Source organism: Emys orbicularis, chromosome 9 (assembly GCF_028017835.1).
Source record: "Emys orbicularis isolate rEmyOrb1 chromosome 9, rEmyOrb1.hap1, whole genome shotgun sequence".
NCBI classification, from domain to species: domain Eukaryota; kingdom Metazoa; phylum Chordata; order Testudines; family Emydidae; genus Emys; species Emys orbicularis.
Window position 1 is genome coordinate 6,922,251 of NC_088691.1, and position 24,635 is coordinate 6,946,885.

The following is a 24,635-nucleotide window of genomic DNA, read 5'->3' on the forward strand; positions in this document are numbered from 1 at the left end:
GAGTGGACAGACAACCTGATGAGTCGTGGAGTGGTTGAGCAAGAAGACTGGGGCGAAGATGAGAAACCTGAGGAGCGGTGACTGGGACTGGGTAGGCAAGGAGAATGGGACTGTGAGGAGGAGCCAGGGATGAGAAACAGGGACAGGAATGAGTTTGTGGGGACAGGGCAGAAGGGGGGTCAGGCTTGGGGGAAGTGAGAAGAGTCTGTGCCCACTAGAACACACAAACCTCCAAAGCCCAGGATGGAACCCAAGATTCCCACGTCTCACCATTCCTTTGCTTTCAGCAAATACCTCTGAAACCCACTAGCAAAACACATCACATCCATTTTAGTGCTGGTCCACACAGAAGAGGACAACCAACTACAGCTATCAGTTACTCCATTAGCTCAAGTGGCAGAGGTCTAGGTGGTGGATCTAAAGGTTACAACCCTGCTGATGTTCTATGCGGGTGTCCATATAATGTCACATGACAGAATTTCAAGCTGAAAAAAGAGCTTATTTAAAAAAAAAATCCCTAGGGAGTTACACAAAAGACTACATTAAAAGAACGTTATTAAGGTTGCAAAGTCAAGCACTCAGAAATTAGGATATGCCAGAATTAAGGTTGCCTGTGCAACCTTAATTCAGACCCCTTGTACGTATGCACTATGGTACAATCTTGAATTACGTGATCACAATATTTTTTCCACAGACCCCTGCCTCATTTAATGCACATGACAGACCTGCTCTCAAAATGAATTAGGAATGTATAGTAAAAGAGACTGTTTTCTATAGGATCCCTGCCTCATTTGCTGCAGAAGTTGGAAGATGTGTAATAAACGAGGCAGGGGAATGCAGGAAGTAGCTGAACACTACTCTGGAGAATCTGATTCTATCCCTGCCTCTGACCCCGAGTTCCTAGGTGATGCTAGACAAGTACGTCACTAAAACCAAACGTTGCACAGGTTGTTGCTGTCACAGCATATTCCTCATTTTCTGGCTGCCCAACTTAGGGTACCCAGACAGCAAATGTGAAAAATCAGGACACGGGATGGGGGTTAATAGGAGTCTATATAAGAAAAAGACCCCAAAATCGAGACTGTCCCTATAAAAATCAGGACATCTGGTCACCCTAGCCCAACTTGAGACCCTTAAGTGTGGAGAGCTCACAGCTGCCACTCAACTCAAGGGGAGCTCTGCTTTGAACATATAACGTGCTATATAAAACTAAGGACTGTGAAAAATCAAGTCCTAGTCATGTCAAGTTAGGCATCTAAAATTAGTAAAAATTTTCCCTTAATCTCTGTGACTTGGCCCCCCCTCTGTAAAATGAGGCTAATCGCATCCCCTCACCTCACCGGGGTGTCGTGAAAATAATTCCACTAATGTGGTGATGAGCACCATAGAAAAGCCCATTGGTTTAGAACAGGGTTAGAACACTGTGCAGCAGATAAGTCCTAGGGCCACACACTGAACAATGAGAAAGCCACATATTGAACAGTTTTTCATTTACACGAGCACCGTCCATCCTGTGCACTAAACGAGGCTGTCAATAAAATAGCAAGTGATCATGTAATTAAAGACAGTCTCAGAAAGCAGATGCACAAGTGGACTGAATTAAAGCAGGCGGCCTTACATCTGACATTTCCCAACCTTCTAGTGCTTGACTTTGCAACCTTAATAATGTTCTTGTACCGCAGTGTTGTGTGTAGTATTGCGTATAAATTAAAACCAAGAATCTACATTCATGCAAGCTTGCGGATAAAAGTCCTGAAATGCAAAAGGTTAATAGTACTGCAGATTGGGTGGCCCAAATTCTGCCACATCTACACTCTTGATCTCACTGTGTCACCTCCAGTTTGGCCCAGTATATATTCAAGTTTGTGTTTAACGGCCCAGGGCAGTGTTTCCCAACCTGGGAATGCCAGACAAGTCCCGAGGGGGTAAGGCAGGAGGGGGTAAGGCACGGAGAAAAGGGTGGTGCGGGTGGGGAAAGCTGCCTGATTGTAGCTCTACCCCACCCAACCAAAATATGCTTCAGAGTTATCTGCTTGACTCCAGCCCTGAAGCCGCTCCTAATGCAGTTGGCTGTGTGGGAGCAGTTCATGTGCACATACATGGCTGGCGGCTTGGGCCAGTGGGCTACCCAACTAAGAACTACTACTAACCTCATCATCTGCCACTAAGTGCAAAGCACTTTTCTTTGACCTCGTCTGCTATAACATATATAGGTGTGTGAGTGTGTGTGTGTGACTTTATAGTATAGAATATCCAAACCAGGACACTCTCCTGCACACACTTCACTTCCTGGGGAGAGGATAAATGTTAATCATGTTGCTTAACATGCTCCTGAAAAGCACTCAGATACTACGGCGAGAACTGCGGTATGAGAAACGACACCGAACTTTTTCCCTCCAGTGGTACTAACTCAGCCACAAGAACACGTATTCTCCCAGCCTCACGGGACACAAATGACCCCTCCCTTTTCTCCTCTCCATACACCTCAAACAGCAGTGACTGGGGAGCAAGGTACAGGTAGAAACCAGAGGATAAGAAAAGGAAGGAAACAGGACGCAGAAAAGAAAAACAATCAACACGGAGAAAATGCATAAAGGGCGGGAAGAGATAGTAACTATACCAAGCATGGCATGGTATGGGGGAAGTTGTGGGGGAAAGGATGAGATTGGAACCTACAGAAGAGGGGGCCACACACACACACACACACACACACACACTTGGGAACCAATGGCTATAGCCAAATACAACATTCCCTACTCCAGCAAGAGAACCACCAAAGTCAATGGGCAGTTTGCTTGCATAAGAACTACAGAATTTGGCCCAGTGCAGAGTTATGCAAATCCACACCAGCAGAGGGAATAATTAACTTAAAACCCTGTAGTGTTTACTGCACATACATAAAAGCAAATATTATAAAGCTAAGTTTAAAAAAAAAAAAAAAGTGACACTCCTCTGCTGAAGGTCTGCCACATGCAAAGTCTGAAGTTGTAATGTTCAGCGGTTGCAGAACTTTGATCTGAACTTGGGTTTGGTTTTTAGTTGAGCATTAGGAGAGCGTGAAGACAAGGCATGAGACTAAGGGGCTTGTCTACACTTAAGGAGCTGCAGCTGCACATGCTGCCTATGCCAATGGGAGAGCTTTTCCCCGTTGGGGTAGGTACTCCACCGCCCGCAGACACGATCGACGGGAGCGTCTGCACCAGGAGTTTGGTCAGTATAACTGCATCACTCCGGGGTGTAGAGTTTCCACACCCCTGAGCAACGTAGTTATGCTGATCATAAATTTGCAGTGTTAGACCAGGGCTTAGTGGAGATAAACCCTTGACTATAGGTTAAGAACCTCTGAAAATCAAAGAAACAGACCATAAATGACTACATCCCTGCCTATTCAATCGCATGTGTTTATGTTAAGATACTCTGACTTGGAACGTTTACACTTTTAATCTGAAGTGAAGATTTGCTTTGCCTTCCACCTCAAACTGCCTAAAGCTGCATTCCCAAAAAGCAATAAAGCAGTGCTTGCCCTGCCCTGCTTTGCCATAATTACATTCCGAGGGTGCTCTGACGGGCCTCCGACCTTCAGCAGCCCAAAAAGTCATAATGCATACCCTGGAGTGCCCCACTGCCTTTATTTTTAAAGGTGCCACAAGTACTCCTGTTCTTTTTGCGGATACAGACTAACACGGGTGGTTTGTAGCCCACGAAAGCTTATGCTCTAATAAATTTGTTAGTCTCTAAATAAGGTGCCACAAGTACTCCTGTTCTTTTTGCGGATACAGACTAACACGGCTGCTACTCTGAAACCTTTATTTTTAAAGGGATTCCTGATTTTCTCTCTCTCCACCTTCACTTACTCCTTAGTGCAGACAAAGTGAAGCCAGCCTCGCTGTGAATCATACATCAGACAGAGTTCCAGGGAAATTCCCATCTGTTACATGCACATAGAAAGCAGAAGGGAATGAGAGGGGAGGAGGTGAAGAAATTGGAAGAAAGAAAGAAAGAAACGACAGGGTATCAGAAGGCAATAAAAAGAGACAGCCGAAGGTGAGCAAGACACACAACATATCAGAGAACCACCAGTGCATCACTCCTGGACATTCATTATTATAGCATCCAGAAAAAAACCCACATCTATTAGAACATAATCTATTGCCGAGCGCAGACAATGAGACAGCATATGGGCTTTTAACCTGAAGGACAGCAGAAAACTTAACTGAGCTATGCTTCTGCCTTAGCCCAAAATAGCCCAAGTCGGCTGACCTTCAGGGCATGCTTCAAGGCCTATTTACTGAGGCTTTTAAGAAGGGGCTGAGAGGAACAGGTTTGGGGGGGAAGGAAAGTTTTGTTGGTAGCTGTTGGGCTTGCTGCTGCTTTAGATCGAGTGGCACAAATATTACTCAAACAACAAAGGAATCTAAACTATAGAAAAGAGGCACATATGGACATAAAAGCATGGGCTAAGAAGGAAATCTGAGGGCTCTTTGAAGACATTAGTGCTAAACACTAATTTCTTTCCTATGTTTTTGAAAGTAAATCACAGAGACTGTTCTTCCCACCAACCCACATCACAAAAGACACACTGATGTAGATGGAGTTACATTACAGTATCACTGGTTTTAAGATGGTCAAACTCTGAGCTCAGTTCCCTGCATATAAGCCTCGCAACTACTAACAAAAACAACAAGGAGTCCTTGTGGCACCTTAGAGACTAACAAATTTATTTGGGCATAAGCTTTCGTGGGCTAGAACCCACTTCATCAGATGCACCTCAATCCATGCATCTGATGAAGCATGATATAGTCCACGAAAGCTTATGCCCAAATAAATGTGTTAGTCACTAAAGTGCCACAAGGACTCCTCATGGTTTTTGCTAATACAGACTAACCCGGCTACCCCTCTGAAACTACTAACAAAACTCCTAGAAGGCAATCTAACTAAACCAATCAATTTGGTATTATACAATGAAATAGCTTCATAGCACAAACACAACAAAGTGTAACATGCCCAAGAAGTCCAGGGTAGTAAACTCAAGGTAGTAAAATTTAAGACAAAATAAACCAGGGTTGTAAATTACTGTCCACTTATTTTTTAATTCAAGCACCATTCTGACAAATCAGCCGGTAGCCGATTTAAAACGTGTATGCCAACTTCTGTACTTTTAGATCTTTCACATTCTTAAGGATAGTAAGAAAAACTTCAGGAGCCAGATTCCAGCGTCATTTGCAAGATGTAAATTCAAAAAGAACACTGAAGCCAAAGGAATTTGCCCACGTTTACACCTGTGACAGTTAGATCAGACAATGACCTAAGTATATGTTTTGTTGGTCGCAGGATAGGTGAGTGAGGAAATATCTTTTACTGGAAAACACACTGCTGTTGCTGTAGGACTTCGGAGGGGACATGGCTAACAGAGCCAAACCACTGTGCAGCATTAGTTCATTTTAAGTCATCTGATTTGGACAATGGGTCAATCCTGCTTATTTTACTCATTCAATTTACCTAACTGATTTCAAGAATATGGTGAATAAGTTTTGCCCATAAAAGGAGAATGGTCCAAGTTCATTCATACAAGTGGTGTAAATCTACTGAAGTCAATTTATTTCAAAGGACACTTCTTGTTCTTTTTTTAGACCTACTATTTTTTTTTTTAAACCACTAACACCTAAAATTACTATCGTTTAGAAACAAAAAATATTTCTTTAATTCTTCCATATGACAGCACTTGGTTATATTCACTGTATAGACAGCCACCTTCCCACTTTGTTTCTGTGGCTTTTCTCATAGCAACACAAGTTTTAAGAAAAATAGGATTGCAAGACCACAAAACATTCCTAGGGAGACTCCAGTGTAGTACTGGAAGCTGCTTTTAAATGCACTTTTTAAAACTGATTATATTTCAAGCTGTCTGTATCCCTTAAAGTAGATTAACAACTGTGTGCATCTGATTCCTCCGTGTACTGGGCCCAATTCTGATCTTACTAACAAAGGTGATGTCATTGACTTCAGCAAAATCACTTTAAATTTACACTTATGAAATTAAGATCAGAATCCCGAAATGTTCTACTTATATGTAGACAGAGTAGTGGAACAGCTCCAAAATAAACTACGTATTCTGACTGTACCCTCTCCCACTACTGGTAGTTAATTTCCTAATATTCTTAACTTTACATAAGAATACATCTACAGCAGGGGTTCTCAGACTTTTGTACTGGTGATCCCTTTCATACAGCAAGCCTCTGAGTGCGACCCCCCTTATACCTTAAAAACACTTTTTTATATATTTAACACCATTATAAATGCTGGAGGCAAAGCAGGGTTTGGGATGGAGGCTGACAGCTCACGACCCCCCCCCCCCATGTAATAACCTCACGACCCCCTGAGGGGTCCCGACCCCCAGTTTGAGAACCCCTGACCTACAGGAAAAAAACTGAGCCAAGTTCAATTATCTCAGTGTTCAATAATCTCAATGTTGATAAGGGAAGAAACACTTATTATATATATAAGCTGTGAGATGCATGTGAAAATGGGGTTTTAATATTCATTGACATTTATGAGCCTCTGGCAGAAACCATCTAGTTGAGAAGCGACAGCATCTGTCGGAGTAGCTTTAACCTCATGTCAGACAATCTTCCTCCCATTTGAATAGTGGTACTGAATTTTTCCGCAGTGCTGCTGCCATGACATGAAAGTCTCTTGAAAGACCAACGTTTCCAGAACCCACCGGATGGGGCACCGGAAGAGGTGTCTCTCTGAAGATCTCTTTGCAGAGATCCCCACATGTTGCTCCCTCCAGGAATAGGCTATAGGAACTGCCTCCAAATCTAGTAGACTTCTTGGGATCCCTGAGGCACTAGGCACACCTAGACAGAAGCCCTGCACCTCCACACCAGCTCTGGAAACCTTCCTCACTCCTTAATAGGGACTCCATCTGGCTGCAGTTGCAGCCAGAACCTCAAGAGAACAATGCAGCCCAAGGCTTTTATTTTCCAATGTCTCTCTCTCTTATGGCCATGCTGCCTTCCTGAGCCTGCACAGACAGTTCCAGTGCCTCTGCTGCTGCTCATTGCTTAGCCAAGCAGAGTAAACTAGCAAGACTCCAGCCAGTTGCACTGCTGCTATTCGGAACCCTGGGAACCAAGAGAATCAGTTTCATGCCACTTGGCAAAACTGAAAGCAGTAGCAGAAGCAAATACGGGAATTACTCATAGTATAGGATAACCCAAAAGGAAAGAAGGCTGGGAGACAGAATGGCAAACCACCACCACCTCCCTACCCCCAGCCAGCAAAGCAGCAGCCAAGAAGCTAGTCTCCACTCTCAACCCCTTCTCTGTGGGGAAGACTGGGAGAGAAGAGAGAAAGCACCTTCATCCTTTCAGCACCTGGGGGTAGTGGTAGAGCTTTAAAATTTGTCTCACACCTTCTAGCCAGAAGGTGATTCAGCACATGGAGAAGGTCCCCACAATCAGTGCCCAGGGACATCTTCCTGGCAGAAACTCCAGCCTCCAGACCCTTCCCAACACCTGGTGCCTCACCACTGCACTGCCCCTGGTGGAGCCTCTCCTACCTTTATCTTTCACTCTTGCCTCTAGCTAGTAGGTTTAGCTTCCAGCTGGTAGGTACCCGGCACGTTTCTGAGCCCCAAGCCAAGCAGATCAGAGAAAATTCATTCCAGGATTTTCAATCATTCTTTCCCCCCCTTGTGCTTTAGAGGAAGCTTCCAGTCATTTCAGGCTGGAGGTTGCACTGCAGCCTGAGGCATCCACCAGTGCTGCGGCTAACACTGCCTAAATCCAAGCACTAAAAACAAGACCATGCTAAGATCGTCTTATAAAAATTTAACACGTTGCACTCATGAAAAATTCACTCTGTCGGAGAGATTACAGTCCGTCCTTACGGATGGTGAATCTCAGTATCCCTGGAAGATATCACACTGAGTGTATTTTAAAGGTGGTGTGGGGGGGCATACAAAGGGGGGGGGGAGGAGGAGGTTGGGTTTTTTTTAACCTTTAATGTTGTCAATAAACTAGACAGACATTCTGATTTTTTTATTTGGGTCATAGAGGAGCGAAAGAATGCTTAATAGTGCAGTACAATATTTATTTGGTATAAACTACAAACAAGACAAATGTGTAAAAGTCAGCCTCCAGTGACAATGCAGGAATAGATCCCGTGCAGCAGTAACTGTGTGGAGCCCCGAGAGTCTTAGCATTATTGCAATAGACTGTGTCCATTTATTTAGGAGTGTAATTTCTAGCACAGGGCAGAGCTAACAGAATCCCAGAACTGGGATTACATCGGGGTTTATATTTTTATACATGTGTATTGTAAACTGAAGAACTTCTGGAGGCCAAATTAAACCTCTCAGCTATAGGTTACTTGGTTAGTAGTATAAAATTGTTCCAAAGTTGTTGCTATTGAATCACTGGACTTAATTAATTTGAGAGAGAGTTATGGGCTATATTTGAGGCACTGGTTTGACTAAAATGTGCCCATAACACAGCCGCTCTGAAAAACAACAATGGCTAGTCTGCCTGAACACAACTCCAACACTCATACAGAAACTGTCGAGTCTGCCAGTTCTTGAAAGAAGCCTTTTCACTCCAGAACTGTAGTCTCAAGCAACCACCGAAAAAGAAAAAAAAGAAATCATCATACCTGGCCTGAATATTCCATAAGGGCTAACGAATTACATAAAAAGCCCCCAGAGTTGAATTCAGCTGCTGTAGATGGGATACTTCTTCCAGCAGACGTTTTCTTGATATGGCCAAACAAAAAAAAAAGCATTGAGCCAGCAGAGAAGTATTCCTAGATTTGGCACAAGACTGGGTTAAATTCAAGTCAAAGTCTGGGAGACGTATTTCAGTGCATTTCAACTAGATCCGACAGCTTTGTCTCCGCAGTTTTGAAATGTCAAAGGTGACCACTAACCGTATTTTCTATTGCGCAATGAAGTTAACCCAATGTCTCAGGCATAAATTTAAAATAGACCACAAAAATGTGCAGACTAGCCATTATTGTTTTCAGAGCTGCTGCGTTATGGCCACACTTCAGTCAAAACCTTTGTCAAACCAATGCCTCAAATATAGCCCTCAACTCTCTCTCAAACGTAATTAAGTCCAGTGATACAATAGCAACAACTCTGGAACAATTTTATACTACTAACCAAGTACCTATAGCTGAGAGGTATAATTTGGCCTCCAGAAGTTCTTCAGTTGTCCTACAATACACGGGTATAAGAATATAAACCCCGATGTAATCCCAATCGGTTCTGTTAGCTCTGCCCTGTGCTAGAAATTACACTCCTAAATAAATGGACACAGTCTACTGCAATAATGCTAAGACTCTGGGCTCCACACAATTACTGCTGCACAGGAAAAATGAGCAATTACAAAATTCAGCCGAAGCAACGAGGTCACAATGAAAATCTCAAAGCAGTTTCAATGGTACTGTGAAGGTCTTTAACATACTACACCTCTACCCAGATATAACGCGACCCAATATAACACGAATTCGGATATAACGCGGTAAAGCAGCGCTCCAGGGGGGCAGGGCTTTGCGCTCCAGCGGATCAAGGCAAATTTGATATAACGCGGTTTCACCTATAACGCGTTAAGATTTTTTGGCTCCCGAGGACAGCGTTATATCGGGGTAGAGGTGTATTTGGAGACAAGACATACTTACCAGACCTATTGGTTGGCACCTTTACAAACTGCTTTAAATTAAGCTGTATATCCATGCTCTTGAGATTAATCAGTAGCTAACTGCTCTTACAGATGAGACGGGGTCTGTGAAAACTTAGTAGTGACAATTGTTCAGATTCAGACACCAAGTCTGGACACAGATTAGGAACATATACATTTAAGAACACTAGTGTGCTCTGACCATAATTAGGCTTGAAAGGATTAGATTTTTGTCAGTAAAGGTAAATTTCACCGTTCACATACAAACCAACAAAAAATATTTCCATTGATAACTGAAATTGACAGATAGGCACATTAAGAAAAATGCTACTTGAGAAATTATTAGAGTTTGATTTAAGGATATTTACTTTATATATTTTGATATGCGATGTTGACAATTTGAGTTTTAACAGTTATAAGGCTTTAACTTTTTGAATATCAACGTCTACTGTCAATACATTACTGTCTGACACCCACGCTTAATTTCCCGCCACCGTAAAAATATACATGGATAAAAACTTAATAAACATTGGGAAAAAAAGCTTAAAATCCATGTGACCCAACTGTGAAAATTTAAACCAATGTTAATTATAAAAATTGAATTTTGCCAACCCTATCCGTAATTAAAGACATGCAAAAAATAAACCCCTCAAAAAAATAGAAATGTTTTTTGTTGTTTTAAGTCAAATGAAGTCAGCTTATTTTTGTTGTTTATAGGCACTAATGTTTACAATGCAAACACTGCAGCCTTGGACAACTGAAGAAGAATTAGAAAGCAAAACTCATTGACTTAGTTTCATTGGCAAAGCAGAATGAAGTCCCAAGCGTAAAACACCATTCAGTCTTAAGACCCAAGGTATTAGGAATGCACAAGGATTTTTTTTTTAAATATACACGCTTTTAATATGACAAAGTCGAAAAGACTTATTTTAAAACCTTTTTTCCTATGAAGTAATGAAGACTTGTTATAAAGTACAAAAATGCACAGTTCGGGTCCTGCTAACAACCTTAACTCTGACCCTGTAATCTCATCCATCCTGAAACTACAAATTAACACCCCTTTAAAATTTGGGTGAATCTGAGCCCTTTAAATAGGGTACTGTATTTTTAATGTCCCTACCCACCTGCAGAGGCAGCTTTGCAGAATCTTTCCGAGTATGTGCAGACAGTTTTGACCGAAGGAACCATTCACCACTGCTCTTTCTGCACCTTGTGTATTAATTTATAGTGGTGTACAGGAAATGCAAAATATTACTGTTTTGATTTGGTAGCATTTCACACCCTCTTTACACCAATGTAAATGGCTAGACAAGGTGCAGGGCAATGGTGAATCAGGCCCGGAGAGGGCAGCTGGGTAGTAGGTCAGAGAACTTCTAGAGCCTCTCTTCTGGTAATTGTCCACATTTTGTGACTGTGTCTATTAAACAGAACAGCTTTTTCTACAACTGCCTCACTCAGTTTCTTCTCTTAAGCCGAGGTCCATTGACCACTGAAAAATGACCCAGGGAACCACCATACTGCAAACAAAGAATACCCGATCTGCATTTGCAACATGAAACAACCTCTCAACCCCATGTTGAAAATGCACACCTACCTTATCTCCCACCCACTGCACACAGGCCGCTGACCAAGAAACGGCCGCTGGTACAATGACAGTGAAAAAACCCCCACTAACGTGTCATCTGTCATCCTCAATACTCAGTCCAGAAACATCCCTCTTCCCCATCAACTCCTTTACTATAAACACGGCAGCACAATCTAGATCAGACCTCTCATATATGCAGCGGTTGTAATACCCCACAATGTCACCCCAATGCACTTCAAAAAAAAAAAAAAAAGACTATGATACATGCTCACCTTGCTACTGAAAGTACAAGCACGCCACACAACATACCATTGAGCACATCATGTTACCATATCAGATACCCATGTAAACAAGGAAATCATAAATTCCAACAGGAGGTGGACATACTGGGTCAGAGTTCAGATTCTCCATAGAACCTTTTCAACACACTGACATTTTAACACCCCCGCTCCTCCCCCCCTCCCCCCCGCATCCCACTGTAACATTAATTTAGTATTTCTTGGCTTTCAAATGTTTCATTTTGTAACTACACATTTCTAATATTTTTTTTCTGTATAAGGCTTTAAACCATACCGCCTCTTTAACAAAGTTCAATTGGTATTATTTGTTATTCTAGGACAGTGGTTCCCAAACTGGGGTTCGCAAACCCCTGGGGGTTCGCAGAACGTTACAGGGGGTTCGCCAGAAAAATTTCACTAATGGCGGCCAGAGGACCCCGGGCATTGGAGGCAGCAGGTGGGACCCGGTTGCAGGGCAGACAGCCCGAGCCCCAGGGAGAGTGGGGTAGGGCAGTTGGGCAGTTGGGGCCGGCAGCCTGAACCCTGCCCCCATCAGCGGGGGAGCCAGCAGCCCGAACCCCATTGCTCCGCATGGGGCTGGCAGCCCAAGCCCCAGGGAGAGCGGGGCCGGGCAGTTTGGGCTGGCAGCCCGAGCCCTGCCCTCATTAGCGAGGGAGCCGGCAGCCCGAACCCCAGCGCTCCAATCAACTTTTGGCTGAGTTTAAGAAACAAGTACCCCCTTCTGACAGAAAAAGCTGCTGCAGTTTTGTTACCATTTTCAACAACATACGTATGCGAGAAAGCGTTTTCCTTGTATGCAAATCTGAAAACCAAATTCAGAAACAGACTTGATGCCGAACCAGACCTGAGACTTTATCTTTCTCCAGTGGTTCCAGACGGACTTCCAAGAGCTATGCAGAGGAAAGCAAGCGCATCCATCACACTGAGGAAATTTAAACTTAAATCCCTGGAAATATTCATTTTTAGGAGGGTGTTCACAAGATTTCACAATTTAGTGAAAGGGGTTGTTTGCGGGTTGTTAAAGTTTGGGAACCACTGTTCTAGGACAATGTAATGCTGAAACCATGAAATAGCGATGCAGGACTTCTAGCCAGATGTAAATGGCTTTTACTGGGTTCCAAAACAAGAAAACAATGGAAATTCTGTCAAACATCAGCAAAGATTCACAATATTCAAGAAGATATATCATCGAAGTATAGCTTCGAGATGTTTTCATAACAAGTAAACTGTAAAAAACCCCACCCTAGACCCTGAACAGATCTTTACATCAGGTATTGTAAATGGTTAGCTAATCAGAAATTTTCTTCCATAAAGATTTAAATAGTGTCCAATTCAGGTCCTTTTCACATCACTGGAAGAATCACAATCCAATTGCCCACAACTTCAGAGTGTAATTAATAACGGATTTGTACTCTGCAGAAAGGAACAGCTGTTGCAAAAAAACTACCTGGTCTAACAGCTTGCAAAGGCTAATTTGCTCCAGTGTTACTCTGTATTCTAGCAAACTGGCTCCAAACTTGCTCACTTTTGAGTTCAGCACTCTGCTTTTACATTTCATGTAAATGTAACCCCCCTTCCTTTTCTGTGCAAGCACAAGGGTATGCTAGAGGTTCTACTGCGAGCTTCTGAAACCTCAGCTTTTCCCCCATGCACACCACTGCCTGGTGTTAGGAGCAATGTCCCCCTGCAGCATCCTTGTCCACATTCCTAGATCGCTACCAGAGAGACACACAGTATAACATACGCTAAGGGCCACCTCTAAAAGGCAAGTCCCTGTTTTACATGACCATGTAAATTATCTCCAAGGTTCCTGGCACAATTTTCTTTGATCTTTAAATTCCTCCACTACCAGGCAACCGATTTTTGCTGGTTTGTTGGGAGGTTGCTTAAGACAGGTATCCCATTCCGGACACCTTCGGGTCCTTTGCCTGCCCTGTGAAGTGGATGTACAGCATGTGCGTACATTATGCAGTTGCCTTGGTTCCTACTCCCATTAGCCCCGTGATACCTGCAGGCATAGCCTCAAAGAGATGCAGAAAAGTCCCCTTATTACGCCTTTGTATTCAGGATCAGTGACCACTGGAGGTGACCATGTGCTTCTGGCAGGGGGAACAAAAGAAAGCGATGGCACAGACAATCAAAAGACAGATGATTATTTCTGCAGGGTCAGGAGGAATTATTCACCTGCCAATCCCATCCAGCCTGGTAGGTTACAATCAGCATTTAGGAGGAGGGGAAAGCAGCCTGGTTTTTGTTGTTTTTTCCATCCTGCACCGTGCCTGCAGGTTGGTGCATCTGGAGGGGCTATCAGCTCCTGGGCTGAGACCATGCACTGTCCCTTGGCGGGACCGCATTGGGGGGGCCGGAGGAGACATGTGATCAGCCCCTAATCTGGGGCAATGCCCAGTGCCTTCATTTCATTCCACTGGGGGGGCTGGCGATCAGCCCCTGAGCTGCCAGGTACCTTCCCATCACTGCACTGGGCCCGGGGATTGGGGGGCAGGCGCCCCAGAAGCGGGTCCTGCCCCCGCTGCGCCTCTGAACAGCGAGCACCAGCCAGAGAACATGGGGGGGGGGGCGGAGTTGTACTTACAAAGCGATTAATGCTCCAGCGAAACATTGCGAGGCGGCGGCTGAGGCTCAGGGATTCCGGCAGCCGGATGGTACAAGCCCCTGCAGGGAACCACTGCGGCGGGCGGAGCAGCGCCAGGGCCGGCCACAAGCTTCCCACCTCCCCCCCCGCCCCACCACGGTCACCGGCGCGCAGCTCTCAGCCGCATCGCCGCCCCGCGCTGGGGGCTCTCCTTCGCCTCCCGGGGCGCCGCCGCTAGGCTCTCCCCGGGCGCTGCAGCCAGGAGCCGGGCACCATAGCCAGGCTCCCCACCCACCGGCTCGGCTCCAGGGCGCTGAGACGGCCCCGGGGACTGAGCGGCTTCTCCCTCCCGCCAGCAGCGGCGGAGGCACCGAATACCACCCCGGGGCCCTGCTGCCTGAGCTGGGGAGGGGCCCGTGCGCTAGGGCGCAGCGCCCCCACCTCTCCAAGGCGCAGAGCGCGCAAGCGGCTTCCTGCACTGAAAGCGCCTCCAAGCCCCCCTCGCTTCGCCCCTGCGCCCAGCCACCCCTCCCCGCTTACTTCCACTTTCTCTTGCTAAGTAAAACGCGCCTCCCCTAGAGCTTTTGTCTCAGGGGGCGGGACCTTCCCCACCCTCCCTAGAGCAGCCTGGGATGTGTAGTATTCACCACCAGCCTGAGCGCAGCGGCTGCTCCGCCCACGGCTCACAAACATGGGCAACAGATCAGCCCTGGGAGGGGGTTGAAATGCCGTTTCTAAACGTGCTCCCCAGCAGAGCTGATACCACTGGAGAAAACGTAGCTAGGGTGACCAGATGTCCCGATTTTATAGGGGCAGTCCCGATTTTAGGGTCTTTTTCTTATATAGGCTCCTATTACCTCCCCATCCCCTGTCCCGATTTTTCACATTTGCTGTCTGGTCACCCTAAACGGTGCAGCTGCTGCAGGGCAGGGGGCAGCCACCAGATGGCCTGAATTTTAGATTATTTGAAAAATAAATACAAATAAACCAACATCATCTGTTTTTTCTATTGTAACCCTCTATGTTGGCAACCTCAGTCCGGTCAGCATGGACACGTGGTACCTGTACTGGTTTCTTTGCATGTCTCTAGGGCCACCTCCGGCTTGCTTTTCTCACACAAGAAATGCTTCTGAAGGGCCTACACACATGGGTAAAAATTATTCATACAAATGAGCACTGCTGGACAGACGTGCCAAGCCCTTGTATCGACTATTTGAGGTTAAGAGGCACAGCATTATCCAGTAAAAAGTGGAAAAGATTAAGGGAAATAGCAAAATACTTACTACCAGAAGTAAACTGTTCTGTGTTCTTCATATACTTAAGTACAGTAGAACCTCAGATTCAGACTTACAAACTGACTGGTCAACCACACACCTCATTTGGAACCAGAAGTACACAAGCAGGCAGCAGCAGAGACACACACACACACAAAAAGCAAATACAGTACAGTGCTGTTTTAAAGGTAAACTACTTTTAAAAAGGGAAAGCAACACGTTTCTTCTTCACAGTAAAGTTTCAAAGCTGTATTAATTCAATGTTCAGTTGTAAACTTTTGAAAGAACCACCACAATGTTTTGTCCAGAGTTACAACCAACCTCCATTCCTGAGGTGTTTGTAATGCTGAGGTTCTAATGTGCTATCAGTATGGCCTAGTAGTGGTTAGCGCCCAGTCTTAAGACTCAGGGTAGCTTGGTTTCTAACTGCTGGCTCTGGCCTGCTGGGTGAATTTGAGCAAGTCACTTTTCCTCTCTGTGCCTCAATCAAAGGGAGATAATGATACGGGCCTGCTTTGAGATCTACTGCTGAAAAACGCTATATAATGATAGTATTGTTATGTGAGTAAAGGATTGCAGGATCAAGCCCTCTAGTTATTTGTTTTGCCCTTATTGGTAAAAATATAAACTACAATCATATTATGTACAAATGCAGGGTGTAGAGCCCAGTGGGAAAATAGTATGGGCTCATGTAATTAAAGACTGTATCCTAATGCATATACACAAGGAAGCCAAAGTAAGGCTGCACAGGCAAACATAGTTCTAGCATTTCCTAAATTCTGAGTGCTTGAGTTTGCAACTGTAACTTTTTTTAAGGTAGTTTTTTGGGGTGTAATATCCTGTCTTTTAAAAAGCAAACAAACATAATTTCCATCATGTGGAAATATAGTAACTCCTGGGTGATCAGCAGAGTTGGGATCTTTAGAGCCACAGCACATTCCTACATGACCTAACAGTCTAACTGGTAGCAGTAGAAGGCTGTTATCTATCATGTAGGTCAGCCACCAGAGGGGGATGAGACATACACTGAACCCAGCTGGTTGCTAGATTGCAAAGGAATGTTCAGAGCCAATAATCCTTGGTTCAGTGTGCTGCAGTGTTTATAACCCCTTCTGTCATTCTGTTCCTATTGCCTGTCCCAGCATTTACCCCTCCTTCCCAGCTGCTGTCCCACCTCCTCCAGCTTTTACCCATCTCTCCCATCTCCAGCTCCTGCCTGCGTCTCCGCCATCTACTCCATCCCTGCCCTCGCTCCCGCCTCGTCCTTTCCCTTCTTAATCTATCACCAAACCCTCACTGCGGCCGCCCGGTCCCCCAGTTCCCACCCATTTCTGTTCTCCAATTCCTATCCTCCCCCTTCCACTGCCCCGCCTATCCCAGCTCCTAATCTCCCCACCTCTCCTCCCCCACAGTTCCCAGCCAATGGAAGCTGCGGAGTCGGAGCGAGGGCGGGCAGGAAGCCTGCCTAAGCCCCACTGTGCTGCCGGCAGCGGCAGCCAGGGGCCCTCTGGCTCTTTTTAATTGCCCAGGCCCCTGGGCAATTGCCCCCTTTGCCCCCCCTGTCAGCAGGCCTGTGAGGGAAAAGTGCAATGGGAGAAAGTTCCTTGAGAATGGGCCCACCCAGAAATCAGAGTGTGGGATTGGGCATATCACGGACTAGGGTAAGAGTGAAGGTGGTACTGGGATTGTTGTAGGGAAAACCTCAACCATTCAGACAATCTGGGAGCTCAGGCTCCATTCCCTTAAACTATATTTGGATTAGACAGCATGAATAATACGGTGTCCTCCCTCATCTCAGAACATTGCTCCTGAACCTCTCACCACTATAGAAGGTAGGTTTGTATTTTGGTATATAATATGCTTCGAGTATTACATTCATTCAGATCTTCGCTCATATAGAATAATACACATGCCAGAATCTCTTCTAATAATGCTGCTTTTACATGATTCTGGCCCAGGAGCCAAAGCACTTCAGCACGTACATTGACTTCAGTGGCACTTAAGTATGCTTAAAGGTAAGTATGTGATGAAGTGCTTTGCAGAATCAGGGATTAATTCTCCCTCTCATCCAGCCTCTGTTGACCCAGGTCACCAGCTTAGATTTATATGTCCCCTGATGCCCACATACAATCTCACTTTCACTCAAACCATACACTTAGGTTTTATTGCTAGTAGCAATCAGGCACCTTTTAAAAAAAAAATCTCATATTGCCACTGACGTACAGTCAGCCCTAAAGCACCATGTGGTATGAATTTTGATGTTTAAAATTAAAGTCTTCAGAATTTCTGTATGTTTTTCATATTACCCTTCCTCCAAAATTTGAAAAATATGCTAAGGGAGCATCCTTCAAACACAGTTAAAATTCATCCAATCATCTTTCTCTGCTGCATAAAGTGGTCGTCAGCAAGGCAACAGCTCAGTTTTGCCTGACCATTTTCACAGTCCTGCAGGCTCTGGAGTGGTCATTTGTCTTGGTTTATTGTGTCTCTCAGTCTTTTCCTGTCCATTGGGGATGCAGATTGAGGTATTATTTCCTTCATTACTGCAAGAGTGAAATGGAAGCAAAGATTGACTGAAGGAGATGCATTCACTTTCCCAAAAGGGGTCTGTTTTCCCTTAAAGCTTTGGAATTTGACAGGACTCATCTTTGTCTCTCTGTCTAACACAGGGGTCGGCAACCTTTCAGAAGTGGTGTGCTGAGTCTTCATTTATTCACTCTAATTTAAGGTTGCGCGTGCCAGTAATACATTTTAACGCTTTTAGAAGGTCTCTTTCTATAAGTCTATAATATATAACTAAACTATTGTTGTATGTAAAGTAAATAAGGCTTTTAAAATGTTTAAGAAGCTTCATTTAAAATTAAATTAAAATGCAGAGCCCCCCGGACGGGTGGCCAGGACCCAGGCAGTGTGAGTGCCACTGAAAATCAGCTCGCGTGCCGCCTTCGGCACCCGTGCCATAGGTTGCCTACCCCTGGTCTAACATTAGGCCCAGAATGAACTAGTCTGCGAGTCTGGAGATTACAATCGCAGGGAGTTTTTGTGGCTTGCTGGGGAGAGGCTGTTTGTGTTCTTTGGCATAAGGGCTTGTTCACCAGGGCTGGCTGTAGGCACCAGCGCTCCAAGCGTGTACTTGGGGCGGCACTTTCCAAGGGGCGGCACTCCGGCCCCCCCTTTTTTTTTTTTGCTTCGGGTGGCAAAAAGCCAGGAGCCGGCCCTGGCCAGAGCCCTGCCGTTGGAGAGCCAGAGCATCGTCCCCTGGAGCCGAGCCCGGGCTGCAGCGGCGAGAGGGGCTCCCAGAGTGTGTGAGGAGCCAGGGAGGGAGGGAAGCGGGGCCTGGGATGCAGGGAGGGAGGAGGGGTCCTGCTGCCGCTACCGCTGCTGCCACCGCTGCTGCTCTGAGTCTCCCCAGGGCGGCGCGGCGTTTCCCCGCCCGAGTGGGCTGTGCAGGGCCCCGCAGATCCCGGCTTGCGCGCTGATGGGGCGAGTGGCTGGGCAGCCCGAGCTGCCAGGGAGCTGCCCCCAGACCCAGCCCGCCGCGCACCTCCCCCGCCTCAGCCCCACACTGCTTGCCCTGGGGAGGGGCGGGGAGAGGCAGAGCCCGGCTCCGAGCGGGGCAGCGGGGGATACTGCCCCACCGGGGGCGGCTCGGGCACCTGGGGGTCAGTGTCCGTCCTCTCGGCTCTGCCTGCACGGGCTGGGGAAGCAGCTGTCAGTGCCTGCCCCTCTCAGCCCTTGCACCCCCCCTCCTTCGCCGCACCCCTTCCCCTTGTACTCTCCCTTCACCCGCACCTCTCCCCTTGTACCCTCCCCCAGCCCTCTCCTCCCACACCTCCCCCTTCCCCTGCACCTCTTCTCCCGCAACCCTCCTGATACCCCCTCTCCTCCTCCTCCACCCTCCTCCACAAGTACATCACACCCCGCTTCTCTGCCAGTGTAGAGCCCCCAAGCACCCCCACACCCGCTCCTCTGCCTGAACCCTCTTTACTAGATCCCCATCCCTTTCCAGGTACAAGGTTTGAGGGTTAGTCCCTATGCCTTCCATGTGCATTTGGAGCACTAAAGATGGGGTTGCGGGGGATGAGGGGGCAAGATTTATACTAAAGTGAAATAAAAATTGGAGAAACAGTTTGATTCCCCACTGCAAGTGTAAATGGGGATTGCTGTGGTGAACGAGGAGGTCACATTTCGGGGGGGAGTCCAGGGCTGGGGCGACAGGGGGTGCGGGTGGGGGAGGGCACTGGTGGGAGGGGGAGCCAAAAAACCTAGAGCCGGCCCTGCATTCACTTTCCCAAAAGGGGTCTGTTTTCCTTTAAAGTTTGGAATTTGACAGGACTCACCTTTGTCTCGCTGTCTAACATTAGGCCCAGAATGAACTAGTCTGTGAGTCTGGAGATTACAATCGCAGGGAGTTTTTGTGGCTTGCTGGGGAGAGGCTGTTTTGTTGTGCTTTGGCATAAGGGTGTTGGGGTTACTAGGCCTGCCTGAGCCAGAGTTCTTCCATGTTTAAACTCTGTCCTTCCATGTTTAACTCTAATCGACCTCAAAAGCCAAGGACAGAAATTGGAATGTGTAAACAGCCAGTTATCAATTACGACCTTGCTCGTACTCAGGTACCAAGCGATAACGATGAGGTTTGCATGTTTCTAGCTGGAGAAAGGGTAATAAACTAAGGGTAAACAGGACCAAATAACTGTTTAGAGGAGTGTTACTAACAAGCTAGATTTATAGCCCTAGAATGATTTAATTGCTTAAATGTATAACCATGCCTTCGGTAGAGAGGGGAGGGGGAGTAGAGGGAGAGGTAGAGGGGGGGGCTTAGTTGTAAAATGTATAGGAAGAGAGAAACGGTTTTTGCTGGTGTGCTTGATTTGAGACTTGCCTGTCTCCTTGCACCACTTTGAGATCTCAAATAAACTTTGATTGTTTCTCCACCCCGGTATGTTTATTGGCGCGAAGCACACCGGGCAACGAACCCCGCTGTTGCTGTCCTCGGGCCTCTGTGCCGGCAACAAGGGCTTGTTCACAAGCTGCTTTCCCCTTCACTTCCGTTTGCTCTAGGTGTCAGTAATCTTAGGCCAGTGGCAGTGCTGACACTGAGCCCTTTGACTCCTTATGTCTGTCTCTCTTAGGGTGACCGGATAGAAAGTGTGAAAAATCGGGACAGGGGATGGGGGGGTAATAGGCATCTACATAAGAAAAAGCCCCGAATATCGGGACTGTCCCTATAAAATCGGGACATCTGGTCACCCTAGTCTCTCTTACACAATGGCAGTCAACAGTGCAAACTGCCAGTACTGGGAACAAGGATTCTGGCCACTTCTCAAGGCTCTGAGCCCAGCAACTAAGGACCTGCAAATAATCCTGTCAGCTTCCGCTAGATGTGTTGCAAGAGGGAAATTCAGCTTTTTTCATTCTCCTGGTAGGGGAAGACATGGTTAGTGTAGGAGATGTGTTCTCTGATTTTCTGGAATATTACAGTTGTTGTGTGACTTCCTCTAGCATCAGCTTTCTCCATAGGCAGAAAATAAATACTTGCATGCCTTTGTCTTCATGAAGATGACCCTCCCCTTATCTTACACAAGTCAACACCAGGGACAATATTTGAATCACAAAAATATCTTTAACAACTCCTCTGTCTCCATTGCTGGATTGCCATTGTTAATTGGCATAAGGATAGCCTTTGCTAGAAGTTATGTCCTTCGTAAGAGTTTGTCTCTTCAGCTTCACATGTGCAGGCGTCAGTGCTTTCAGATGCTGGAGAAGAACTCCTTGAGCACACACAATAGTCCTCCTGACGTTGCAAATGTGTTTTTGACTTTGGGAGAGTGGAAATGCAAGTTTCAAGTGTTCGGGTGCTGGCTGTGGAATCGGCACAGCTGTTAGACCAACACCTGTTTTTATAGCCCAACCCGACAGCTTCACGGGAGGCTGGTAATGTAAAATCACTCGCTACGTTTTGTATTGCTGATCTTTCATGCTGAGAAGGTTCTAATGGCATAACCCTGGAAGGAGCTTTATGTTCTGGTGATAGGACAACACAGATCTCATTGCGAAGTGAGTGAGTCTGGAGGACAAAAGCATGAGCTTCTTTCTTCAAAATCCTAAAAATGTACAGATCACTTTTATTTGACTTTTTAAAGCAAGAATAATACTGTATTGATCTAAAAAAAACCCCAACACTCAGATGGGGGGAGGGATAGCTCAGTGGTTTGAGCATTGGCCTGCTAAACCCAGGGTTATGAGTTCAATCCTTGAGGGTGCCATTTAGGGAACTGGGGTAAAAATCTGTCTGGGGATTGGTCCTGCTTTGAGCAGGGGGTTGGACTAGATGACCTCCTGAGGTCCCTTTCAACCCTGATATTCAATGATTCTATGATTTGCTACATTTAAACAGGAATTGTCCAGAACTTTTACCCAATAAGATATATCAACAGCAAAAAGGAATAAATCTGAATCTTGCACTATGATAAAATGACATGAAAATAGAGGAAATCTTAAGAATGCCCATGTTACAAACAGAGATCTTTACCAGGAGGGACCACACCTGGGCATTCTCAGCCAAATGGAGCCTAAAACAGCAATGCCTGGGCAGGTAAGGTGCCTTACCCCTTACAGATCCAGTGAATGAGGTAGGCCGCAGAACCAGGGCAGGATATTAGCAGCATGCTAGGTCAGGTTGCGTGCATATTGCACTCTGGGGTGCACCTTCTTGCATGTGCTGCATTCTCACTGCTAGACCATGCATACTCTGGATGGCAATATGGATATTTTCTGGATTTTGTCCCACCCTCATTCTTTTTAGATATAGGCTCATCCAGTGACATGTGTGTACCATAGTAGAAATCCCTCTGGCGACCACATGCTGCATAGTGCACTGGTTCTCCCTGTTTTGCTCCCTTTTTTCTGCCTTGCACATCTGCACAGGCATGGCCAGGATTTATGGTTTGGCGTTTCAATAAGAAACTACAACCTGTTAATCTTTGAGTAGATGAACCAAAGTAGATCCCTGCACGAAAAAGCAGCATTTTTAGCCTGGCAGCCTCTAGTCAGATCTATTGCCTTTATATGGACAGAAATCTTTCTCCTTACTAGAATATCTCCGTTCTGTTACATATTTAAAATAAAGGTGGCACTAATTGGAATCCTTCATGCATTTTTTAAAGCACTCTCTTTGGGATTACACTGTTACTTATCTTCCAGAATGGAAATACAATAGCAATAACACGAAGATGGACAGCAGATCAAGTCAATTATTTTTAAACACAATTGTTAACGAATGTAGTGAGAATGCTCACAACCCTAAGTGGGGGCCTCTTCCATTGAGATTTAGACATTCCCCTCCCCCCCCCCCCCCGAAGTAATCACAAAGTACTAAACTTCAGGGCCACACATTGTTGTAATGTTCTGGTCTCAGTATTTTGTTGGCCAATTAATAAACTGTACATTCATACCACCATGCAAGTTCGTTGCTATGGTTCTGATCCAAAGACAACTGAAATCAGTTGGAATCTTTCCATTCACTTCAGTGGGCTTTGAATCAGTCCCTGAATGCTTAAGTAGAAAAATACCCGTATTTAGGATTGGACTGTTACTCGTAGGCTCATGAGGGAAGTAAATTTTAACATTTACTTTTCTTCCTTGGTCACAAGCTTATACTGAAGAAAACAGCAACACATCAGGATTAGAGAGACAACCACCAACAGAGCACTCATGGCAGCAATGATTAAGTCTCGCTTCACGAATCCAATATCCCCTTCTGCTTGATCTTCTGAGAAGCCTTCTAAAAAAAACCAGAGTGTTAAATCGCTACCAGAGTTTTTCTTTAAAAATGCAGCATGTAGCAGGTTAAAAATGGGGTTGAATCATTGGAGTGGCTGGGCTGGATTATGAAAACACAAAAAATGTATGGTAGAATCCCTTTTATTGGTATCCTGGTAAGTGGCTTTCTTGCTGAACTGGGATGAAGGCCAATGCACAATGCATTCTACTGTAATAACTAAGCCAATGGCTCCGGTATTCATTGTTCTTAAGCTGCAGAAAGCCATTCAGGATTTAAGGAGTAGCTAATTGCCACATTAGTCACTCTTCTGAATCCTAAGCCAACCAAAGGAGTGCACCCCAACATACCACATGAAGAAAGAGGAGAGAGTGCTGAGCAAACTGACTCCGGAGTGTAGAAAATGCTGGAATCAGTTTCCTAAATTCCCTTTCCCCCACTGGTATATAGAATCCAAATTCTCCTAGAGTAGGAATATCCTTCCCTTCCCTTCCAGCCCTTAGAAGGGAACCCTCGTCCATCCGAAAAGTAAGGGATGTGAGGGGGAGAGGGAATGAGCCAGTTCTGGTAAGGTAACACAGCATTCCCTAGTTATGCAGTGTCACAACACTGCAACAGCAGGAGGTCACTGTGACAATCCTTTTGTGGTTCTCCTGGACTCAGATAATGACATGGTTCTGCAGCGGTTACAGGTCTCACTCCTCCAAATGGCAGCTTGATGACACTCTCAGTCCATTTAAATGGTAACACTATTGTTGGCTGTAAGCCCTTTAAATTAACCACCTAAAGAGGTGTGAGTTGGTGTTAGGAGAACTTCATACTGTGTATTGTGTGCTTCCATGCACTATTATGGATGCTAAACATGGAAATAGCATCCAAAAGACCGACTACCTTTGCAGGAATCCACCTCTCAGAAGGCCAAGGAATATCTGCCGAGTTGGCTCAATTTCTCATTCGTTCTGGAGCTTCCCTGAGATTTGAGTGGTGAAAGGGTGATTACATAATTCTGGGACATGCTGGACATTGGGAAACCTTTTAACGTGCAAATCTAGAAAAGCCAGCAGCAAACCATAGTCCAGAGGAGAGTATGGCACACCCAATAGAATATTGCCTGAAAATTCCTACTTATTACTATTAGTGCAGTAGCTTTTCTGCTGCCTGCCTTCCCGCCCCACATGCCTGCTCCCACTGCCTGGGTTGTGGGGGAACAGATCTTGAAGGGGTACTAGTGACTTGTTCTCACCAGGGAGAAATGTCACACATGGAGCTGCACAAAACTTGGCAGCTATGTCCCTGGAGTCAGTGAAAGGAGGACAGGGAAGGCCACTTTCAAGCACCAGCAACTCTCCTGAGGAGCTCTCTCCTAAGTATTTTAGAGCATTACCAGATCTGAAATAGGGTGAAATATTCGTGTTTTGTATGGA

At 45.7% G+C, this 24,635-nt stretch overlaps 1 protein-coding gene across 1 annotated transcript in view; it reads right to left on the reverse strand.

Annotated features, from left to right (window-relative positions):
* The window catches only part of ATP11C (ATPase phospholipid transporting 11C), a 112,945-nt gene extending 98,712 nt beyond the window's left edge, over window positions 1-14,233 (reverse strand). Inside the window, exon 1 of the mRNA XM_065410764.1 lies at window positions 14,158-14,233. Within this exon, the coding sequence (XP_065266836.1) occupies window positions 14,158-14,184 (27 nt within the window). The 5' untranslated portion in view covers window positions 14,185-14,233. The remainder of the gene's footprint in view (window positions 1-14,157) is intronic.
* Between the last annotated feature and the right edge of the window lie 10,402 nt (window positions 14,234-24,635).